Source organism: Fundulus heteroclitus, chromosome 10 (assembly GCF_011125445.2).
Source record: "Fundulus heteroclitus isolate FHET01 chromosome 10, MU-UCD_Fhet_4.1, whole genome shotgun sequence".
In the NCBI taxonomy this organism is placed as follows: domain Eukaryota; kingdom Metazoa; phylum Chordata; class Actinopteri; order Cyprinodontiformes; family Fundulidae; genus Fundulus; species Fundulus heteroclitus.
Window position 1 is genome coordinate 1,559,196 of NC_046370.1, and position 17,388 is coordinate 1,576,583.

The 17,388-nt window shown below is 40.9% G+C and overlaps 1 protein-coding gene across 5 annotated transcripts in view; it reads left to right on the forward strand.

Annotated features, from left to right (window-relative positions):
• Positions 1–2,320: 2,320 nt before the first annotated feature.
• The window catches only part of taok2b (TAO kinase 2b), a 42,639-nt gene continuing 27,571 nt past the window's right edge, over positions 2,321–17,388 (forward strand). For 2 of the 5 annotated variants that reach the window (XM_021310547.2, XM_036141761.1), the window contains exons 1-11: positions 2,326–2,973; positions 7,123–7,263; positions 10,012–10,083; positions 10,171–10,272; positions 13,483–13,528; positions 13,623–13,719; positions 13,988–14,101; positions 15,080–15,171; positions 15,274–15,367; positions 16,553–16,634; positions 16,997–17,164. In XM_021310547.2, coding sequence (XP_021166222.2) covers positions 7,132–7,263; positions 10,012–10,083; positions 10,171–10,272; positions 13,483–13,528; positions 13,623–13,719; positions 13,988–14,101; positions 15,080–15,171; positions 15,274–15,367; positions 16,553–16,634; positions 16,997–17,164 — 999 coding nt within the window. In that variant the 5' untranslated portion in view covers positions 2,326–2,973; positions 7,123–7,131. Of the gene's footprint in view, positions 2,974–7,122; positions 7,264–10,011; positions 10,084–10,170; positions 10,273–13,482; positions 13,529–13,622; positions 13,720–13,987; positions 14,102–15,079; positions 15,172–15,273; positions 15,368–16,552; positions 16,635–16,996; positions 17,165–17,388 lie in introns of all 5 variants that reach the window. The other 3 variants (XM_021310546.2, XM_012852405.3, XM_012852406.3) reach the window with 3 other exon arrangements.

Below are 17,388 nucleotides of genomic sequence, written 5' to 3' on the forward strand. Positions count from 1 at the left end.
TGACAGTAAAGGAATATCATTATTATCAGCTAAGTCATAGCTTCTTTGGTCAATAGAGCCGCAGACATTTAGAACAAACTAAGCTAATAAGGTTGATCATTGCTGGAGAAAATGCTGCTTTCATGTTTATTCATCCATGCTGTGCATTTCCTTCTGCATTCAATGAATAATTGTACACTAAATTATTTCTACTTGTTTTCTTTGTGTAGGTGGAAAATTTCAATAGCTTCCACAAAACGAATAACTGGCTGAGATTGGCCTTCATCTCAGAGGGGATGGTTTCTTCAACTGAAAACTAAAAAAAAAACTCTATAACTGAGAGAAAAACAATAAACATAATATTAAACAATAATAAGCATGTGGTTATAAAATCATAAAATGTTAATATTATGCATAGGTATAAATGGTTTGTCTCTCATCTCATTAAATATCACCTTTATACTTGTACTGTCAAGTCTATTTCTAGAGGACATTTTAAACAGCTGCTGTTTAAACATAACAACACAGGTGGAAAATTCAACTTTCGCACTAAATTAGAAACAGGTTCGTATAAACGGTTTAAGATGAGACTTGGAAAAAGCCGGTTGCAGAGCCTGATCAATACACAGGGACGGTTGTTTCTATTACTGAGATGCTACGGCTGCAATGACCCGATCTAATGTGTGCGGTCCAAAACCTCAGAACAATCTATCAGTAGAGCTGAGTTTCTTAGAGGAGGAGGTCAGACATTAGAGATTGACCCTTAAATGATTCACCTGTCGAGAGTTAAGCTTTACAATTAATCCTCAATGCAGAGGTTAACCTTTAAAGCTGGTAAACAGGGTATCCTGACTAAATATACGTTGTATACAGTGGATCCCCCTTTTAAAGTCAAATGAGAATGAGGATTTCACTTTAGTTGAAAGTGTAAGTTAAAAAAAAGAAAATCTTATTCTGGTGAGAAGTTTACATCCACTATCAGGGACATGAATGTCATACAATATTTAAGCGTATTACTATTCATTTGAACCATTCTCTCTCCGTGGGGAAATAAACATACACCAATTAAGTTGAATTATTTAAAAGACATACAATTTGGGGCTCAAGGTTAAATTTATTGAGAACTGAATCCAACCTATACATTATTGAAATTGTGCATTCATGATCAAACATTTACGGACCTGTTCACTAATACTGGGACAAGTGTTTCTTAGCATGTTTCGGAGGGTAAATGTGCTTTTTGTAGCCACCAATTTGGTCTGAGGAGGCATATTGATGGAGGGATGAGGAGACCTGTACAGGATGTTGGCACCCTGACTGCCAGTAGAATGAAATCCTTAGACCCCTCGCTGGTGCAGTGGGTCCAGGGTTCTGGCAAGAGTATGCAGGCAGCTCCTGGAGGATGAAGGAATTGAAACCACTGAATGACATTCATGATCCCCTGACCTAAATCCATCAGAACATCTCTGAGATGTCATGCTTTGGTCCATCTGAAGCCACCAGGTTGTTCCTCAGACTTTCCAAGAAGTTAGTGATCAGAATCTGGGAGGAGATAATCCAGGTCATCCGTTATCTCAGAAGGCCTGACGATGTTGGACCACCCCACCGCAGCAGTTTTTCTGGGTTACTTGGATTAAGCCCAAGTAACCAGTCTGTCTGTCTGTCTGTCTGTCTGTCTGTCTGCCTGTCTGTGTCTGTCTGCATGCAGACGACTCTCCCTGTGGCTCTACGCTTCTTCGGGAGGAGTGAATGCTGTTTGTCAAGACTTTGATACAATTAATTGGGTTCCCTTAGATATTACTTTTTTTTTTACCAATCTGTATAATCTGACCCAATCTGTATAATCTAGTTTAATTTGACTTTGGAAAGTGACTTGAGATGACATGTATCATGAATTGGCACTATATAAATAAAATTTAATTTAATTGAATCATCTATTTATCTATCTATCTATCTATCTATAGATTTTGAAGTCAGAATAAAAGTACCTCTTTTATGCTACCTAAAAGTGTTGCTTTTCATCTTATCTTAAATGTTGTATTTGTATTGGCTGGAGGTAAAAAAAAACGTATATACATACATATATATATATATATATATATATATATATATATATATATATATATATATAAAAGCTTTAAAATATTATCAGTCTGTGTTAATCTATATTTGTATCTATATTATATTTGTCTTCCATTGAGTTACAGAAATACAGAAATAAAGGAACTTTCCAATAATATTCCTAATTTATTGAATATGACTGCAATGTTTTGATGATTTCTCCTCGGCCACATGGGGATAGTCTCATTGGTCAGCTTCCTGCTCCTCAAGCACAGAAGAAGAGCACTTCCGGTTTCCTCTCGGCTGCCTCCCGCCCCGCTCCGCCATCATGAAGTCCTGAACAAAAAAAAAAAAAAAAAAACGGACGAGAGCCGAGCAAAATGGGGACACCACGGAGCGGAGGGGAAGCTCGGCGACAGCGTTAGCGAGATGTCAACGCGGTTCGGCGAAGGGAGCGGAGCGGCGGGTTTTAACGAGCCGGTCTCTCGCTCAATATAAAACAAAAAAAAGAAAGAAAAAAAACGTCTTTTCCCGCTGCTGCCGTTGACGTTGTTCTGCTAGCAGCGGCGCTAACAGCAGCCTTGGCCCGGATTTTTTTTTTTTTTTCCCTGCCGTTTCTCTCCGGCACACGGCTGCGCTCGTGCGGTTTAGCTGGCAGCTGGTTGGTCGGCTCGCTGTCACAGCCCGGACTGGCTGGACGCTTCCCCCATGACAAGTGGCACCGAGGTGCTAGCTGCTGGGCGCACCGGGATGGCTGGGGGGTCGGCTGGAACCAGGATGGGCGGACGGAGTGTGGTCTGCCCGTGTTGAGTAGACCGCCGCAGCCGAGGAGGAGAGGAAGGGGACCGGAGGGGGGGGGGGGAGAAACGAGATTTTCCTGCCAGGCCAGTCAGCTAGCTCCAGAGCTAGCTACAGTGGATCCCATAAGCCACGGTAGGACTTGTTATAAATCATTCAGAGTGCTAAAAGAGCCCGATCCTCGCCTCTCCCTGCAGATATCCGCTGCTGGAGGCTGACATGCAGGTTATTCACAGCAGAATTAATGGCACCAGTCTTTTACCCTCTTTTTTTTTTTTTTTTTTTTGGCAACCATGTTGGAAAAATGATCCCTGCATTATTTAGCTGAGATACTCATTGCAACCATACTGTCTTATTTCCATTATTCTTTTTTTCCCCCTTCAATAAACCCACACATTTGTTAATTTAATTATTATTTTTTACATGCAGAAACCACATCAGTGCTACATCGGTCGTCTCTCTTTCTGTGCAATCTTCTACCAGGCTCTTTAAAACAAAAAAAGACAGCCAGGCTTTGGTTGCACTATTTAAACAGGTTCTCGTTTATAAAGGGAACCAAGCAGCAGTTCCTCTTCTAACAGCTGCAGAACGGCCACAAAAGAGCATCTGATGTGGCTTCGTTTCTTCAAAGAGTGTTTGTTCTCCAGGCCCGGCTTTTAGACTCATTGTCCTCCTTAGAATGGAGCAGAAATTGACTGAAGTGCGCATTTGACAGGTTTTCAGAAGTCCAGGCACCTCCTGCTGCACAATAAATCTGGAATATAGCATTGTCGTAGTCAGTAATTACTTAAAATATTCTCCCAAGTGCCGTTGGATTGCAGCTTGGCACGGTGTCGTTATATTAAAGGTTGTCTAACGGTGCTGTAGATGACAGCATTTATTACATTTCTTGCAGGAAATTTACCATTTTCCTCATTCCTCTTTTTGTCATCCATCATTTTTATGCTCACTCCCCTTTAGCACCGTCATCTGCGTGACACACACCTAAGGGCAATTTAGAGAAACTAAGTAGGCTAACATGTTTTTGGACTGTGGGAGGAAGCCGGAGTACCCGGAGAGAACCCACGCATGCACCGGGAGAACATTCAAACTCCATGCAGGCCCGGATTTGAACCCAGGACCTTCTTGCTGCAAGGCAACGTTGCTACCAGTACATATATATTTTTGCAGAAATTGATGCAATATTATTGTGTTTGGATGCTGGGTGATGATAACAGCCGTTAAATTAACTTTTTAAGCTTTTCCTCCTCGTCAACGCTGCCGCCCCAAACTTCCATATGTTTCATTAGGATTTTATGGCACGGCATCGTGGTGTGGAGACGCTTTTCTTCACCGGGGAAACTGGAGAGAATTCAATTCAGTTAATTTCAATTTTATTTATATAGCGCCACTTCTTGTTACATGTTATCTTAAGGCACTTTCCTAAAGTCAAATTCAATCAGATCCTCCAGGTTGGTGAGAAAGTTTCCTCTCTAAGGAAACCCAGCAGGTTGCATCAAGTCTCTCCAAGCAGCATTCACTCCTCCTGAAAGAGATTTGCAGCAATCCCTCATACTGAGCATGCATGAAGCGACAGTGAACACATCTGGATAATAACCCTGGAAGGAGATCTGTTTTGAGCTTAACATCCAGCCAGAGGTACAGCAGAACGGTTTAGATCAGTGGTGTCCAAACTTTTGGCTATTGGGCCAAAAATGTTAAATAGAAAGCCCTCGAGGGCCAAAAAAACGAATAAAAATAAATCACATAACCAAAAATACTAACCCTGCCCTACAAAATATGACCATGTTAAGAAATCATATTAAACTGCATTTAGCCTATTTTATTAAATTAATTCCAACACAGATGTTATTGCGGTAAAGTCTCCCTATTTACTATGAAATTAAAGCAAATGTAAAAAGTGTGCTTACTAAAAGACAAATGTTTTGTGTTGTACCGAACATTCAGTTAAACATTGAATTGTAAGATTTTAACTTCTCTGTAATAAATTAATACATTTTAATAATTTAAAAATTGGTTTAGATGGAAGCATGTTTGCCTGGTCAGTCTCGACTTGAGACCAAATGAGGATCTGGAGTTGTTCTTGTTTGCTAATTGATGTTTTCCATCCAACCTGACTGAGTTTGAGCCATTTTCAGAGTCAAGTCGCTCCCTGAATTGTGATCTCTGGTTATTAAGAAAGGATAAACATTATAAAATGAAATTTTGGTTAAGTTTCTCCTTGTAAATACGACTGAAGCTGTAGCCTAGACCCATTTAACCCAAACCAACTGTTTCTTTTGTCAGGTTACGCCAGAATGTGATGTAAAATCGAGTGACTGAACCTTCAGGTTTTTTTTTTCCTAGGCTCTGTGTTGCCATGCACAACAAATCAGTAACAATTAAATGTTTTACATTCATTAAAGCATGCTTTAAAGGTGACGTCTGTGCTTCTGTAAAAGGTTTTAGAAGCCGGTGGCGTTACAGTATAAACCCATTCAAGGTGTAACGTTCCTTATCGCCTCTTCCTGTAACACATAATCAGAAAAAGACGATATCAGGTGCAATTAAAACATTGACAGTGTGCTTCTGTGATGAACGCTACCAGAGAGAGGGGTGTGTTACGGTTTTCTGTGGTTCAGAGACGCAGGGAAATCCTGTGGCCTAACTGCTCTTCGCTGTAGGCAAATCATGAGCAGCTTAATGGTCTGAAGCCTTTAAGGTTTGCTGCTGATCGCCGACATGCTGGACCTGTTTTATCAGGATACAGCCAGGGAAGCCTCATCAGCCCCGAGCTCTTTTAAAACCGCTCATTTCTCACGTCCGACGTGTTGCACCTCCTGCATTTGATCCCACTTTCCGGGATCAGTAAATCCTTGTCGATCCGAAACATAAAAAAAAAAGGATCTTGCTTGTTTTCCCTGTTTAAAAAAAAGACAGAACGGCCATAAACGTGGCTGCTGGTGGTTTTCTATCACCTAGAATTAGATTTCTTTGCTGTGTTCTTGGCAGCGTTGAAGCCTCGTTCAAAAAGTGTTTCTTAATAAGATGAATAATTAATGTTGCACCTCAGATTTTTCATTTTGCAATATTAATATTGTCTACATGTATTTTTAAAACATTTGTTTTAAACATGTCTCTGCTTCAATCGCCCGAGCTGATGAGCCAAACCCCTGCCGTTCTTGTAATTTTGTCTGGCCTAGTCAAAGTCCATTCCTAAATGTGGACAGAAAAAAACCTAAAAAGACAATATTGGGTTTTTCCTGAGGGCTCAATCAGTCGTAATCAGCATTAAGGTCAAACTTTAATGATCTTCATACGTAACGAGGTGAATCAGACCAGTCATCATTCAATGTTTGAGTTTATTAAGACGTGGAAGCAAAGCGTCGTCGGTGACAAACCTTTATTTAAAACAACAGGACGTGCAGTGGGAGCACGCCGCCTACCATGGAGGCGTTCTGCAGCGTCCAGGTTGGAAAAAGCCTGAGAACGGCACAGACTTTATTTAAATTTTAAGATCAAATGTAAATATGTGCTGTTTTGACGTGCTCACATTAAGAAAATTCAAACCTACGGAGGATAACGCAGCTCTGCAGCCTCTGGCTTCAAGGATTGCTGCTTGTCGGGTTCAGATAGATTAACATTTGGATTTTAAAGCTGATAATATCGTCCATTCTCCTACCCAACATGACTATTTCTGCTTTAAATGCCACAGCAACAAATTTAAGTTCTTTCCTGTTTAACAGGTGAAATATGTTGAGCTGCAAAAAACAGGTTTTAGATCATTAATGGAAATAGTATTTAATGTTAAACACCAGGGATGTGTGATAGAGCTGCGTTGACATCGCTGTCGGTCTCATAAGTAAAACTGGGCTTATATTAACCAATTATTTCTATCTTGTTGGTCATGTGACAGAGATGGTGATGCATTATGGGGGGAAATAAATAACATATTTGTTTATTGAGAATTAATATCAACTTAAGCCCCTATTTAACACCATTTCTACATCTGCTTGTAGTCGTCAGAGATTGAAACTGACTTTTATTCCTTTATTTTGCTACAATTGTTAAGTTTATTGTTGTTGGTTGTTGTGTTTTTTTCTACTTTAGCTCCTTTTTTCTACACGTCTCTTTACCATCCTGGGTTAAGCACCGTACCGGAGACTTGGCATACGTGTGTAATTTCCTCTGAAGATCAGACGTGGCAGCATCTTCTTCTGCAGCCCGTGTTTCCAAGCAGAAGTGTTTGTAATCCGTCCAAACAACAGACGCTCACCCAGCATGCATCTCTTCCTCTCTCGCCAGGCGCTGGCCATGCCGTCGAGTGTGCGGGCCGGGAGCCTGAAGGACCCGGAGGTGGCGGAGCTGTTCTACAGGGAGGACCCGGAGAAGCTCTTCACGGACCTGAGGGAGATCGGCCATGGGAGCTTCGGGGCGGTCTACTTCGTGAGTTCCCCCGTCTGTCAGAACGTCTGCTGGTTTTTTTAGGAGCGCGGCTCCGACGTCTGAATGTTTAACGCGTGTCTCCTGCGTTCATCTGTGCCAGATCTGTCACCGGAAAGATGTTGTGATGTTTGTTTGTTTTAAAAGAGTCTGTCTAACACGACCCCCTGTGTGAGAGCCGAGTTTGCTGCAGTTTTCTCCCTTTGTTATGATCAAACCCAACAGGCAAACGTTCAGAACTGGCAGTTCAGTTTAAATGGATCCGCCATTAGTCGCAACTATGGACTATCTGAGAAATGCGTAAAAATAATACAGTAAAAATGCTGTAAATATTGTCACATGGACGTCGCCATGTTGTGCAATGCATTCTGGGTAAATGACGTATACTAGGTCCTTTGGGGGTTCTCCAACTTTTCGTGGCCAGGGATCCCTTAGCAGCGATGACATTTTTCCAAGGACTCTCTTAGATTCCTGAGGCTGATGGTATTTTTTTAAACAGCCTTTTCTACTGTTAAATACATCAAGAATTATGTATGTTTTTAAAAATATATATATAAATATACCTAATATTAAAGATTTGGTGGAGATTAGATCCTCATTCTCAATGTAACTGTTGTCTTGTGTCCTAATTTTAGCTGATTTGGCTTTCACCTTAGTAGATGAATAATGATAAATATTTGATGATAAATATTTGTCCTTGTGTTACTCAGCTCAACCCATCCTCAGCAGTGTCTCCTCAGGCCCGACAACACGCGTTTCACAGACCCCCAAGCCGTGGTTCGCGGACCCCCGGGAGTCCGGGGACCTCAGTTTGAGGGCCGCTGCTTTAGCGCTAGCTCCGAGTTGAAATTGATGAAAGCGATAATAGTAACAGGGTTATTAAAACCGTGGGGGGGAGGGGGTGCGTCACCGTGGATGTACACTGCATTGAGCTAATGACAGCTAGCATGTTAGCTATTTATACTTAGAAGTTTACTCACCGCTTTTCTCAATTAAAGTAAACCCACAACGCTCAGCCCTGGGGCTAGTAATAAAAATGATTAATGAGACGTACCACTTGTAGGCTGGGGCGCCGTATAGACGGGAAAAATTAGCACAAGTTTATAGAAATATATGAGCTTTTGGGATGATTTTAGATTTTTGTCACAGGGGCGCTTTTTTATGGTTTAGCTTGCGAGGATAACGCTCGCCTTCATCAGTTTTGTTCATACAAAGAACCGTTAACGGGCACAAACGTGGGTCTTTTTCCCATTACGCTCTTCTTCTTTTCTTCATGAGGAACACGATGAAGACCCGCCTCATCGTTTCTGTTTTTTGTTTTAAAAATTAACAGCATGCCGCGTGGCATTGTCTAAATTTTCTAATGCGAAACAGCTCTGATAACTCTGTGGGTTCACTGCAAAAGGGGAACTAAAAGTGAGTAAAATTTTCTTAAAATTAGTGTATTTGTCCTTGATTTGGGCAGGTAAATAAGATTATTTGCCAATGGAATGAGTATTTCAATGCCTAAAATAAGATAATTAGATAAACTGCACTTGAAATAAGATGATGGAGATCAATTGTTCCTATTTTAAGTGCAAAAATCTTATTCCATTGGCAAATAGTCTTATTTACCTGCTCAAAACAAGGAAAAATACATTACTTTCAAGAAAGTTTTACTTACTTTTAGTTCCCTTTTTGCAGCGTTCCAGTCCTGTAGGACCCAACCGCGTCGTCAACCCAGCATGCATTGCACAGATGAAAAATATAACAAAATATGTACAATTTTTGAAGAATCACAAACCGCAGTTTTTAAGTTAACAGGAAAATTCCAACATATTTAGGCCAACATGTTCAACTAATCATTGATCCCCTTTTAAAGAGCCGAGGTTGCATTGTTGCACTGCAAAAAGGGATCTAAAAATAAGTAAAATGTTCTTAAAGTTAGTGTATTTATCCTTGATTTGAGCAGGTAAATAAGATTATCTGCCAATGGAATGAGTATTCTGAGCCCTAAAATAAGATAATTAGACACCCTGCACTTAAAATAAGATGATGGAGATGAATTGTTCCTAATTTAAGTGCAAAAATCTCATTCCATTGGCAGATCATCCTATTTACCTGCTCAAATCGAGGACAAATACACTTATTTTAAAGAATATTTTACTTATTTCTAGTTCCGTTTTTGCAGTGTGTAATGATAGTTTACGTTAGATCATCAGAGACCGATCACGAGAAAACTGTATAAAACATCCAGAGTTGTAAGATCTGGTAGTGGTTGACAGTTTTGGTTCACGGCACTTTTCCACATTAACTAGTTCTCTCCGTATTTAAAGCTTATTAATGCTAAACGGTTCACGTCGTGACAAGTTGACCGCTGCGTGAAACTGAAACCGCCGAGCTGTGTTGTGTAACAACGAGGAAGCCATTGCTGTGCTACTGTAGAAGCCTGAAGTGGCTTCAGTCTCTCAGCTGAATAATGTACGCTGGTAGGAGAGAAATGGAAAAAGGTAAAAACAGGGCAAAGAACAACCTTCTGATGTGGATGAAAAGGCCTGTTCAATGAAGGGTGAAAAAGAGCTAGTCGTGGATGAGGAGATGGACCGGAGAGAGGAAGCTTTATGTAACTGATTGCTTTGCCATGTCCAGTTTTATAAAGGGGAGATGAATCATAGCTTTTTCTTTTAAAGAAACAAATTTATTTGTGGCTCCAGGCCGCAGTTTTGAGCCCGGTTCATCTGCTCTTCTTCTTTTTTTGCACGTCCGCTCCAGGCCCATGATATCCGCACCAATGAGGTGGTGGCGATCAAGAAGATGTCCTACAGCGGCAAGCAGTCCAATGAGGTAGGCGCCCGAGAGCGGTGAAAGCATTCGATCCGGGTGGAGCGCAATGTGCCTCCGCCGCTCACCGTGTCTCTGTTCCTGCTCCAGAAATGGCAGGATATCATCAAGGAAGTGAAGTTCCTGCAGAAGCTGCGCCACCCCAACACGGTGGAGTACCGGGGCTGCTACCTGAGAGAGCACACGGCCTGGGTGAGTCTGCAGCCGGCTTACCGCTCCACTGCTGCTGCTTTGGGTGTAAAGAACTGATAAAATGAAACCAGATACTCCTGTGCTCTCTGAATAAAGACACAACCTTTTCTCCCTGTCTGACATTAAATCAGACTAAATCCTTTCTGCTCTGGCTCTGTTGGGGTCACCAATGTTAATTAAATTTGCTAAATGACATAAAAACCAGCGGGAGAACCTCAAGATCTTATGTAGGACTGAACAATTAATCGCATTTTCAATATAATCGTGATTTAAAAAATGTCCAAATCGCAGAGTCTGCAATTTTTGGCTATGTAACAATTAGGGAATTAGACACGTCCTTTAGGTGTTGGTAAAATGTTTGAAGTGGGTTTGCTCCACATGGAAGGGAAGACAGTTGCAGCAGTGAGATAATCTAACTTTTTTACTTGTTTTAGAGTTTATATAATCATACATAGCATTAAGTACAGGTCAATCAGTTTAATACATAGACTTGCTTGTTGGTTACACTTTATGTTCAACAAGGATTGATGTTCAAATCAATTAAAAGCTGTTCTCTTGAATAATATTCTGATTTATAAAAACATTAAAAGTTCTTGTTTTAAATAGTCCTTGTTTACAAATATCTTTATTTAGACGCCATTTTTGTTGCTTGTGGTTAATGCAGAAAAAAGTCAAAATTGCAATTTTGGTTGAAATATATTGTAGGCAGAACGCAATCATTTCTGCTCTGAGTTTAGATGCTGTGGGTGTTTTAGCAACTAATCTGCACAGCGAGGAAACAAAATGATTTGTTGTTTGTATATGTTTAAAAAGACATGATAAATTAAACTGGGGGGGGGGGGGATCGCATTAAATCGCAATATTAAGATAAAAAATCGCAATTAGATTATTTTCCAAAATCGTTCAGCCCTAATCTTATTGTATTTTCTTCAGAGGTTTACACACACTTCCTTAGTACTTGTTTGCATTGACTTTAAACTGTGTCGCATGGGTCAAATATCTCTGGTTTGCTTTAATAAGCTTGTCGCTATAGTGCAGTGAAGCCGCACTTTAACATGGTTATTGTTCTTTTTTTGGGGGGGTTTGCTAAGGTTTTCCTTCCACTTAGCTTTCCATTAATATCACAGAATACAGCTTTATAGGAGCTGCCACTTCCTGTCTCTCCATCTTTCTCTTATTTGTCCGTTTCTCTCTCGTTTTCTCTCTCTATCGTGTAAATTTAGACATGGTTATATTCTGAAGTCCACCTGCCGTTATTCCTTCCTACTTCTTGGTTGAATGAAAATCTCTTTAAAGTCTGGATCTGTCAGAGTTCAGAATATTTCTAACTTCATTCAGTTTTAATTGTTTCTGATCCATTCATGGCGTCCATCTAGCAACAAAAATGCATTTTCCAAGATTAACACAGCCATTTTATTTCATATAGACGCAGGAAGGTGGATTTTTGTTTCCAACGGTGATTTGCGACAAATAGTATTTTTGTAGGACATCTGAAAATTAACATAGAGCCGTTTACTTGTTGAGAATGTGCCACATTGAGCGTAAATGTTTACAATAATCGAGTTTAAAGAGATGTGATCGTCCTCATATTAAACGTTCTCAGTGTACTGAAGTAGTCGGGGCGCCACATGAAATAAACTCAACAGTACTCAGTGATCCCGTTAGATCCCGACACAGGCGATACAGACTCTGTCGGCGCGTTCTCTCTGCAGGCGAGTGTTCAGCGAGACAAAGCGGGGAAACAGATGGTAAAACGTGTGATTAGCTAGCTGAATACATAGAGCCGTTTCTTTTCCAGCAGGCTCCCACCGTTCACACTGAGCCTGGTTCTGGTTCTGCTGGAGGTTCTCCTCCCTGTTAAAGGGGAGTTTTCCTCTCCACTGTCGCTTCATGCATGCTCAGTATGAGGGATTGCTGCAAAGCCATCAACAATGCAGACGACTGTCCACTGTGGCTCTACGCTCTTTCAGGAGGAGTGAATGCTGCTTGGAGAGACTTGATGCAACCTGCTGGGTTTCCTTAGAGAGGAAACTTTCTGACCAACCTGGAGGATCTGATGGAAGCTGACTTTGGAAAGAACCTTAAGATGAGATGTGTTGTGAATTGGAGCTATATAAATAAAATTGAATTGAGCCTGTCAGTGAGAACAGAGAGGGACGGTGATGCTGTGCGTCCTGGAGACGTCCTGCTTGGAGCATCTCGTGTATCGAGCTCGGTTCGATGTGATGACTTCTTGCCGTTGAAAAGTTTAAAATGTGACACCGCGTATGTGGGCGTAAAAATTTAGCTCTGCGCGTACCTGTCGGCACAGGCTCCGCAGACTTGTGCAACAAGTAACGCCATCCCACACGTTTAAGTTCACAGTGGAATTTTTTATGTTTTAAATCGATCTTTGGTTTTGTGAATCGATTTTATAAGAATTAATGAGATTTTATTTATTATTTATTTATTTATTTTTCTACGCAGCTCTAGATGCAGGTGCTTGTGAGTTGCGACTGCCATGGAGCAGCTTGTGTCACATAAACAGTTTGATGTTCAGACTTCTTCCTGTTAAAGGGGTTTATGTGACACACTGGTAAAATGTAGCTCTGTGCCTACCTGTCTGCGGACTCATGTCCGCCTTGTGGGAGCCTAGAGACAGAAATAGCTCAGGATACGATCTGGTCCTATTTAGAAAGGCTAATTTTAATAAAATTAACCACAAACACCTACAGACGTATAATAATTTACTCTTTCATGTCGCCTCATTTGTTGAGGAGTTGACAGGAAAGCTGTATTATATTTTGAACCCACTCCAAAAAGAACCACCGACCCTTCAGTCTTAGTAATGATCTGCGTAGCGACTGTCTCTGCAGGGGTGTGCATGTCGTCGTCGTCATCACAGCGTCTGTGTTTGACTAATCTGTCGGTCAGCTCAGCCCGGCAACTTCCTGAAACTGCAGGATGTGAGAAAATGTTTTCAAGTTTAGCTCCTGGTTCCTTTTGGACCAAAATAAGTATTTCCAGACAATTCACACACAAAAAAAACATCATCAACCTGCAGCTTTCTGCAAGATTTCTTCAACGTGGAAACAAAACAAAGTTCCTGATGTTTGGTTGGATGATGAAGCCGTTTTCCAGCTGTTTCTCTGGTTTATAAAAACAACTCTCCCGCTTCAGCAGATCTCTCCTCTATAAAGTGATGTAACCGTGCTGTTTGCTCTTTTCCAGCTGGTGATGGAGTACTGTTTGGGTTCAGCCTCTGACCTGCTGGAAGGTAAGAGTGGGGGTGTGTGTGTGAAACATTTATGAAGATTTTTATTGTATTTTAAGTCTTATTATTTATGCAAATGTGAAATGTTTTCCCACAGTCCACAAGAAACCGCTCCAAGAGGTGGAAATAGCTGCCATTACCCACGGTGCTTTGCAGGGGCTGGTCTATCTGCATTCTCACAACATGATTCACAGGTAACCCTGGTTTCACCCCTCTCTTTATGCGCCCCGCTGTCCTCGCCCACTCCTCTGACAGGAGACGCAGCAGAAACCAGAGGAGGCATAAAAACCGCCGCCTAGCAAAGATTACGCAACACTTTTTTGGTCCAACTTGTTTCCCTCCAGCCTCCAGCATTTCTCGTTTTGTTGTCGTTCTTTTGTCTTCTCGGTTTGTGTTGCTTCCCTTCGTTTTTTATCCGCTGACTGACTGTTTTTCTTCTGTCTGATCCTCTCTGTCTGTCAGGGATGTGAAAGCAGGAAACATCTTGCTAACAGAACCGGGTCAGGTCAAGCTGGGAGATTTCGGCTCTGCTTCTATTGTTGCTCCAGCCAACTCCTTCGTTGGAACACCTTACTGGTAAAAACTCATTACAGTAACTCTTGTGACTAAAAACAAAACTAGAGTCACTGATTCACGATTAACCAATAAGACATGTGACAAAAGATCTTGTTTAAACGAATCAAGACGCATTCTTAGCTTTAACCCAAACCCGGATTCTCATTAAAAGCACAAACCAGAAGGCCTGAAAATGTACTTTTAATTTCCAGTTCAAAACGATCCTTTTTAAAAACTATCTTTAACATAAAGATTGTCGATTCATCCTCATATTAAAAACCAAAATCACCCATATCGTGTAATAACTCCTGGCCCTGTGGCCCAGATTGCAACATAATGAACCCAGATAATGTTTTGCAAGCAATCCACATAAAATTGATGAATTTTATACATTCTCTGTGCAAAACATGACGCAAATAAAATGGGTGTTTGTAGCTGAGTTTAGTCACAGACTTTGATATTTAACATTTAAAATTGCTGATACTTTGGATTGGCTTAACATCCCTAGTTACAAAAAACCCATCTCTGCTGTCTTAAAAGACGACGGGTAGAAAAGGAGCTACAGAATATCCATGTGGGCAACTTTCTTCGATGCAATAAGACTAAAACTCAAAAAGTGGATTAATCCTAATCAGGATAATCAACATTCAGCAGTGAAATGTTTTCCTAATACTGTGCACCAGGACACACGAGACATTTACTCAAATATACGAGTAGGATTTATTCAAATCTAAATAATCATACATGTACTGGCTTTAAATATGCTTGGATTCATTAAGTGTTTTATTTTACATTATTCAAACTGAAATTTGCTTTGTTGTTTAGACAGAAACGTAAGTCACATAAGTGTCAGATTGCAGCATTGAGCAGGCAGAAATTACAGCAGTTAGCCTAAATGAATCCGCCCTGAGGTGCAGCTCTTTGTCCTTCCACGATCAAAGGGGTAACAAAAGATGGAAATGGCTGAATTGTTGTTGAGTTCTTGTTTCCTCCGTGCAGGATGGCCCCCGAGGTGATCCTCGCCATGGACGAGGGCCAGTACGACGGGAAGGTGGATGTGTGGTCACTTGGCATTACCTGCATAGAGCTGGGTAAGAGAAAATAGAAAATAGTCCGATTGGTGTGTTCACAACGCGGAAACTGTGTCCTCTTTCTGTTTTTACGTCTAACTCTTTGTTTCTGTCACTTTGCAGCGGAAAGAAAGCCTCCTCTGTTCAACATGAATGCTATGAGTGCCTTATACCACATCGCCCAGAACGAGAGCCCCGTGTTGCAGTCGAATCACTGGTGAGAAATGGCAGCAATGGGGGGCGGGAGGTCATTTTCGGGGCACGACGCCTCTCCTTTCCCAGCTCTTCTCGTTGAGATTTTGGTTTTTTTTATCAATTGCGTTGAGTGTGACCAGCTGACCAGATCCATGGTTTGCAATTTGAAGGATATGCGGAGTGGAAATTAAACGTGACAATTGTCTGTAGGGCTGAACGATTTTGGAAAATAATCTAATTGCGATTTTTTTTTTTCTTAATATTGCGATTTAATGCGTTTTTTTGGGGGGGTTTTCCAGTTTAATTTATCATGTCTTTTTAAACATATACAAACAACAAATCATTTTGTTTCCTCGCCGTGCGGATTAGTTGCTAAAACACCCACAGCATCTAAACTCAGAGCAGAAATGATTGCGTTCTGCCGACAATATATTTCAACCAAAATTGCAATTTTGACTTTTCTCTGCATTAACCACAAGCAACAATAATGGCCTCTAAATAAAGATGTTTGTAAAGAAGGACTATTTAAAACAAGAACTTTTAATGTTTCTATTAATCAGAATATTATTCAAGAGAACGGCTTTTGGTTGATTTGGACATCAATCCTTGTTGAACATAAAGTGCAACCAACAAACAAGTCTATGTATTAAACTGATTGACCTGTACTTAATGCTATGTATGATTATATAAACTCTAAAACAAGTAATAAAATTAGATTATCTCACTGCTGCAACTGTCTTCCCTTTCTATGTGGAGGCAAACCCACTTTAAACATTTTACCAACACCTAAAGGACGCGTCTAATTCCCTAAATGTTACATAGCCAAAAATTGCAGACCTCTGCGATTTGGAAATTGCATTTTTTTTAAATCGCGATTATATTGAAAATGCGATTAATTGTTCAGCCCTAATTGTCTGCATAAAAATGAAAAGAAATGTTATGTTTCCTGGAAAATGACATTGATTTCTAGCAGGAGCAATGAAGAAAAGAGGACAAGGAGTTCAGTCAGTAGAGGGGAGATTAAACAAACGTGAATCCATGATCACCAATCAATGATTGCAGTTCATATAGGCAGGAAGGCAGCCTAAAGTTTGTCTATCACATGTGTCCAGGCTGGATTTTATATTTTGTTAAAGCATCGGTTAAAAACTTTTAATACCCCACCAGAGGCTAAAGTACTGTTATACATTTTTTTTGTATGTTTCAGGTCAGATTATTTCCGCAATTTCGTGGACTCCTGTTTGCAAAAGCTCTCCCAGGACAGACCTACCTCTGATGTGCTGCTCAAGGTACGTAAGTCGACAGAAAAGGGTTGGATGCTGCGCATAAGGCATGCAATGTTGGGAAGATATGGTAGAAATGTCTTTATTTTATATAAATTCTTCATATTTCTATGAAGTCAACACACAGGACCAGGAATCAAACTCAAACTGCTCAAATTATTCTGTTTGTAACTAATCATACATGAGTTGTTTGTAATTCTGAGTTCAACCAAATTCACTCAAAAGAGCTTTTAGCTGCAAAAAAAAAACATGTGGACGACATAATTGAGGCTCATTAGTTCTTCAGTTTGAGGCATAAACCAACAGAAAAGCACTTTCACAGTTTTTCTCCCGTCTGCTGCTCTGTCTGACCCCCCCCCCCCTTCCAGCACCACTTCCTATGCAGAGAGCGTCCGATGACGGTTGTGATGGACCTGATCGCTCGAACCAAGGACGCCGTCCGTGAGCTCGACAACCTGCAGTACCGCAAGATGAAGAAGATCCTGTTTCACGAGGCTCACAACGGCCCGGCGCCAGAAGGAGGTGACGAGGAAGAGGTGAGGCTGAGCGAGCAGCCAGTCTGGTAAAAGTCTGGGATTTAAAGGTTTTCCAGGTCTGGAGAATTCTGGATGAAGAAAGAGATTAGGAAATATTCACCATTCTGTTTTCTACAAGGTCTAACCAACCATGTGTCCATTTCTGAATGGGTTTATAAACTCGTTATCTCCTTCTTTTGGTCATGACCCAGTTTTCATGGCCATAGCTGAGGGTAGAAACGTAG